The sequence below is a fragment of the Eumetopias jubatus genome, unplaced genomic scaffold (genome assembly GCF_037043125.1).
Source record: "Eumetopias jubatus isolate StellerSeaLion01/CBP00866 unplaced genomic scaffold, mEumJub1_p1.0 scaffold_15, whole genome shotgun sequence".
NCBI classification, from domain to species: domain Eukaryota; kingdom Metazoa; phylum Chordata; class Mammalia; order Carnivora; family Otariidae; genus Eumetopias; species Eumetopias jubatus.
The window spans coordinates 46820431-46826787 of record NW_028274821.1 but is presented as its reverse complement, the minus strand read 5'-3'; the positions used below and the strand labels follow the sequence as shown (position 1 = coordinate 46826787).

The window sequence follows — 6357 nt, the reverse complement described above, 5'->3', positions numbered from 1 at the left end:
AACCGATGTTAGCAAATAATTTTTCACTTCCTTTAAATAATTGAAATGATTTTTAAATGGGCTTATTTTTAAAGATTTTATTTATTTGACAGAGAGACAGTGAGAGAGGGAACACAATCAGGGTGAGTGGGAGAGGGAGAAGCAGGCTTCCTGTGGAGCAGGGAGGCCAATGCGGGGCTCGATCCCAGGACCCTAGGATCATGACCTGAGTGGAAGGCAGACGCTTAACGATTGAGCCACCCAGACGCCCGAATTTTAAATGTTTAAGTACACCAAAATCATTATGTCTTTTCAGAAACTGTTAATTTGCATATGTCCTTTATATATCACAATTTATATATATAAATAAATTATAAGTCACTCATAAAATTTACTTATATACTTCAGCATCAATAACTTTAAAATTTAACTTTTAGCTTAAAATTTTTAGCCATTCTTAACCCTGAAGTGGATAAACTTTATAATTTCTTTTTTACTTATAAAGCACAGAATACAATCTGTAACTATATATACTGTGCATCCATGCTATGAAGTTTTCATGGAATGTCCAATTAAACACATCAACGAAGACTCTAGAGGCAAGAGATAATATTGGAAAAAATAATAAATGGTTGAGAATCAGATGCTATAAATCCAAAGAGAAAGTGCAGAAAGGAAAGCAAAAAGAGAAGTAGAAAGTAAGGGAAACGTTCAGAAATTGAAAACTCCTCTGTCCCCTACTTAAGCCACACACACAAGGGAAGATGGTCAGAGAACCCAGAGCCACGGTTCCCAGACTTGCCCACCCCAGCCAGGCCAGCCAAGCAGCGTCTCGCAGGTTCCCCAATGGCCCTGCCTTTTTCCTTCTTGGTGGTCCTGGGGGTGCTCAGCTGCCACTCCCTCTGCTCTCTGGGATGTGACCTGCCTCTGAACCATGGCCTGTTCGCCTGGAGGGCCTTGACACTCCTGGGACAAATGAAGAGAATGTCTGCTAGCTCTTGTGACAAGTACGCAAGGGCCTTTGCCTTCCCCCAGGAGGTGCTTGATGGCAAGCAGTTGCAGAAGACTCAAGCCCTCTCTGTCGTCCATGGGATGAACCAGGGGATCTTCCACCTCTTCTGCACAGGGGCCTCATCTGCTGCTTGGAACGAGACCCTCCTAGAGGAGTTCTGCTCGGGACTTTCTGAGCAGCTGACTCACCTGGAAGCCTGTCCCATGCAGGAGGCGGGGGTGGCAGAGACTCCCCTCAGGAAGGTGGACTCCATCCTGAAGAACTACTTCCAGAGGATCTCCCTCTATCTGCAAGAGAAGCAATACAGCCCTTGTGCCTGGGAGATTGTCAGAGCAGAAATCATGAAACCCTTGTATTCATCAACAACGTTGCAAAAAAGATTAAGGAGCGAGAAGTGAGACCCGGTTCAACATGGAAATGATTTTCACTGACGAATAATATCACACTTTCCAGAGTTTTGCCATGTCAAACTGTCACTTCTGCTGTCCTGGTGACATGAATAGATTCAATTTGTCATATGTTCTCAGGAGTATTAAGCAACATCAAGTCAACTCTACAAACACCTGTTCTTTCAGATGACCATACTGATCTACCTATTTAACTATTTATGTATTTTATTATTTATAGGATTTGAATTATTTTTCATTGTATAATATTAGGTGTACCTTCACTTTGTGGTTAATAGAAATATATATGCTTTACATTTATTAAATCTTTTTTGTTCATTAAATGTTTATACAGAAAAATTCTTGTATTTCTTTCTTATTGAAGGAGGAAACAAGTCTAATTACACCCTGATGAAAGAATGGATTATACAACTCACTTACTCATTTCATGATACACATTAGAAGTAAGACCATAGACTTCCTGGGAGTCAGTTTGTATGTTGTCGTCAGGGTAAAAGCAACTTAACAAATCCAATCCCCTGTCTGTACCTTTCAGTTTTGTAGAAAAACCAACCTCCAAACAATAATCATAGTGAAGTAATATCAGTTAAGTTAAAGGGCAGAATGAGAAGGGAAAATATGAAATGTGTAAGCAGAAAAGGAAACACACACGTCACAACACAGAATCAGAAGCACTAGATACCTTCCACATTAGACTGGTAGACATCCAAGTGTGAACATTCTTTATCAAATGGATCCTTGAGTCCGCCATTTACAAGCCATTCCATTCACTTAAAGCCCAGGCAAGGAAGTGGTCCGGACGGAAGAGATGTTGAATGAGAAAAGGACTTAAGAGTGATGCCTCAAGGTCGAGTGGTTAAGAGAGAAAAGAGCCACACTGCAAATAAAGGAGGAATGGCTCTAAGGCGGTAGGGTAAGAGCGAATATTGGTTAAGAGTCTATTTCAAAGCAGAAAAAGGCTTCAAGGAATTGCATCAGAGCAAAAGGTGCATGGAAAGTGCCCCCAGGCGGGAAGTAGAGGGGTGTGACCCAGGTGCAGGCTGGTTTAACTGGATTAATCACCAAAAACCACACTGGAGGAGGAGGAAGGGTGAGGAACAGAAAGGAAGCTAGTGAGTACAGAGAGGAAATCGTTTTGAGAGATTTACCATTTTTGGGCCAATTAAACTTTGATGAAGAAATGAAAAAATAATGGATATGAATGATGTATTCTAATCTCCTCTAATGTATGAAAAGCAAATATAAAAAAGCAAACAAAAATTAAAACAGGCAAGTGTACAGGAACATTCTGCAAATGAAAACGACCCTGTTGGATTTAAGGGTCATGAGTAGAAAGAATGGGAGAGGACCTGAGGGCCACGGTGCCCCCCACTGGTCCCCCAGGCCACCACAAGCCCTCAGGTGCAGTGCCCAGCCCCTCCGAGGGGCTCCTGCCGGTTCCCTGTGGCGGCATCTCAGCTCTGGGCTGTGACCTGCCTCCAGACCCTGGGCGGCTACACAGGGGGACTTGTTGCTTCTGATACAGAGGAGGAGGGTCTGTCCCTTCCCCTGACTGAGGGACATCTCCTCTGGGACATGGTGGGTGGCCCCCCAGGTCGAGAAGGCCTGGGCCATCTCTGTCCTGCATGAGATGCTCCAGCAGACCTTGACGCTCTCAGTCAAAATCAGGAGAAGGATACCCATCTCTTCACATTCAAATGAAGAAATTAGGAAAGGGAAATTTAAAAAAAAAAACAAAACTAGAAAGCAGGAAAGAAACTGAAAATGATATTCTTGACCTACAACTTTAAGTCACATGCCCATGTGTTCCATCTTTCTAAGGACTCTTCTTTCTGCTTCAGTCATAGAACGCATTGAATTAAATTACTCAAAATTGTGGTTAAAATGTGTCTGAGAACATGAGGATCTCTAAGGGCATCCTTATGTAGGTGAGACTATACTGAAGATGTTCACGGGTTCATGTATTGCACGATCCTTGGTTTCCTGTCCAACGCTGAACCACTTGGAACTTTTTCCTGACGTCACAGCAGGAGCAACATCAACAACAACAGCAACAACAGAAACAACCACACAATGCAAGACAATTGAAAACAACAACTCTTCTTAGATCCACTCACAGCTGAGGTCCCAGGGCCAGCCCCAGCGCGGGTAACTAGAGCAAAAGGAGCATGCAGACAATCACAACTTACCAGGAGCACGTATTGGGAGGAACACGAGCTATAACTGAAGCATTGCTTGAGGCTCTGTGTGCTTCCACTCGAGACTTACCAACTCCAGGGCTCCGTACTTACTGGAGCCCACAGGTTTCTGAGTTTGACCTTCAGAATCCCCACCAGGCTCTCCCCGGGAAGGTCAGCGGGAAATCTGCTGGCTTTTCCAGCAGAGGGAGGGGGACAGGAATCCTTCTCAAAGAGTCTGAGGCTACCTCTTCGGAGAAGTAGAGGACAAGGGATTCTGTCACCAGGAGCTTGAAGCAGGGATGTCAAGAAGAGGGGAAAGCTGACTTCCCACTGGTAGATGCATGCGTGAATCTGGAATCTCCAACAAGTCACATCCTGGAGACACTCAATCCCAATTGTTTCTTGCATATTTGGAAATTGAGGCACAGTACTGAAAGTCCTTCTGTCTGAATGAGTGTGGAATGAGAAAATGCCCTAAAGCTTCAGAGCACCTTTAAGTTTTAGGGCTGAGAAAGAGAAGGGGAGCCTGCAAAGGGCACAGAGAGGGGGCAGCCAGTGCAGGTGGGACACAACCAGGGAAGAATGATCTCCAGAAAGTTTGCAAGAAGAGAAGTTTCAGAATTTCCCAAGATGAACCTGAGGTAGTAAGTTATCACATGGGCTAGAGGACTACCCACCGCTTCTAGATTCTGCTTTCGATCTAGTTGTTTGATCCTGAGAAACTCACTTGAGATCTCTGAAGTTCCGTTTTCCCAAACGTACCATGGGGTGGGAATATTCCTAGAGTTGTTGTAATAACGGACTAGCACCTTAAAATGTATCTAGTATCTTCCACTCAGTGAGAGTTTAACAGATGATGACTATGATTATTTTCATAGACGTCTCTAAGCGAAAGGTGATCTTCTCCTAGCCTTCTCTCTGTAACTGACTGCAAACTGCTGATTCTCTAAAATACCCAACTGGGAGAGGTGGCCCATGAATGGAATGGAATTATAGACACAATGAGATCCTATGTATCCATATACACAGTGCGGACGTACACATAGTCTAGACATTCTGGTAGAGCACATTTCCGCTTCCTCCCTGCTTCCCCAGATCACATCCTTTCACTCCCAAATCACAGGGTTTCCCTCCTCCCTGAATCGCAGTGTCTCCCTCTTCCCCTGGTAGATACCCCCCAGGGAGTTCTGCCCTCCTCCCTTCCTCCTGAGGAGCCTCTCCTGCCCATTCACACAGTTGCTTCCTTCTCCCTTGTGGTTTCCGTCTGGCCATTTCACTTCCTATTACATGGCCACCAAGGAAGAGCAAAAGTTGTTTGAAATTACTAGGTTTTTTGAAACTCTCTTCCTTTCTCCTGCTGACTATTTCTGGACCTGAGGGAATGTCCCTGCTGCAGTGATGTAACAGTGGCTATAGCAAAGGGGACACAGGAGCGGAAGGTTGCTGTGCCGTGGCCGGTCACAGTCTTTCCGGGGGGCTGCCAGCGAGTGGGAAAGGTGAGCTAGACAGTGACCAAGTCTGGAGACTGGCCTTGTCTGGTATGTAGAAGTCCGTCCCTGGTGGGTGTGTTTCCTCCAGGGCAAAAAAAGGCTCTTTCCTGGAATTAACTGACTCCTTTAGTGTTCTCAACCAATTTCCCTGGGTTTTTAGGAACTTTTACAAAAATATCTTTTTTTTTTTGTAAAAAAGAGCAGTTATATTCACAGCCAAAGTGAGAAGACGTTCCTGAGTTTTTTCCCATCCTCCCTGCTTCTTTAGCTCCACAGTCTCTCCCATCACCAGCAGCCCCGCACCAGAGGGAACAGTTGTTACAGTTGCTTCCAACAATGTAGCAAGTAGTTCTTAGGGTTGGGAACAAGTCTTCAATATTCCAAGGTGTGTGGTACAGCAAAGCTCAACCTTGGAGCGAGCGGTCTAACAAAACCTTATCCTCAGTATTTATTGTCTGGCATTGGGTTTTCTTGGGTATGGCCCAAGAAGCATGGACATGGAATTTGTGGAAGATACGGGAAATGTCTGCAAGATAGTACCCAACCTACCAATAACAGGAATAATCTGGGATTGGAGGACTTTCTCTCCATCGTTTCCTGGATCTCAATGTCTTACCTGGAGAGGTGATCTTTGCTTCCTTGTCAGCTGCCATCGGCTACCTGGTGGACGTTGCGGGTGTTGGAGCCTTGTTGTGATGCCGGCCTCGGAAATAAATACAAAGAGATTATACTTTATGATTTCATTCTGCAATACTTATTCAACACATCAGTAATTCTATCTAGTGCTAAATAGAAAAAATATTTGAAAATAACTTGATGAGTATGAAGCATCTAGTGCATTAAAAAATTATTTTCTCATTGAGGCCACCTAAATACTGTACACTAAAATCAAATGTCCAATAAATTCTTTAATTTTTCATTGGCTGTTAGCAAATTGGAAAGATTTCTAAATATTTAAGTACATTGATATCATTATTATGTCTTTGTAGAAATTCTTAATTTGCATTATACTTTTATATTTCCACTGAAATAAGTAAAAAATTGGAAGTCGCTAATCAAAGTTAGTTATCCAGTGAAGAATCAAAAGGTATTAAATTGAGCTTTCAGTTTGAAACTTTTAGTCATTCTCCACCCTGAATTAAATAAACACAGTAAAATGGACACTTTCTTTTTTATCTATAAAGAAGGGCTATACATACATAAGGATATAGACTGCAGACCCGTGCTGATGAGTTTTCTTGAAAGGTTCAATTCCATAAACATTCAAAAATGTAAAGGGAGGGGGCAAT

General features: G+C 43.3%; 1 protein-coding gene across 1 annotated transcript; it reads left to right on the top strand.

Moving 5' to 3' along the window:
- The first annotated feature begins 646 nt into the window (after positions 1–646).
- Positions 647–1389, top strand: LOC114204306 (interferon alpha-1/2-like). Its single transcript, XM_028097431.2, has one exon. It carries the CDS (start codon positions 826–828, stop codon positions 1387–1389), a length of 564 nt encoding a protein of 187 aa, XP_027953232.2. The 5' UTR covers positions 647–825.
- Positions 1390–6357: the final 4968 nt, after the last annotated feature.

Excerpts from the sequence above, each read along its gene's own strand:
- LOC114204306 (XM_028097431.2), top strand. The coding sequence starts at position 826 with ATGGCCCTGCCTTTTTCCTTCTTGGTGGTCCTGGGGGTGCTCAGCTGC.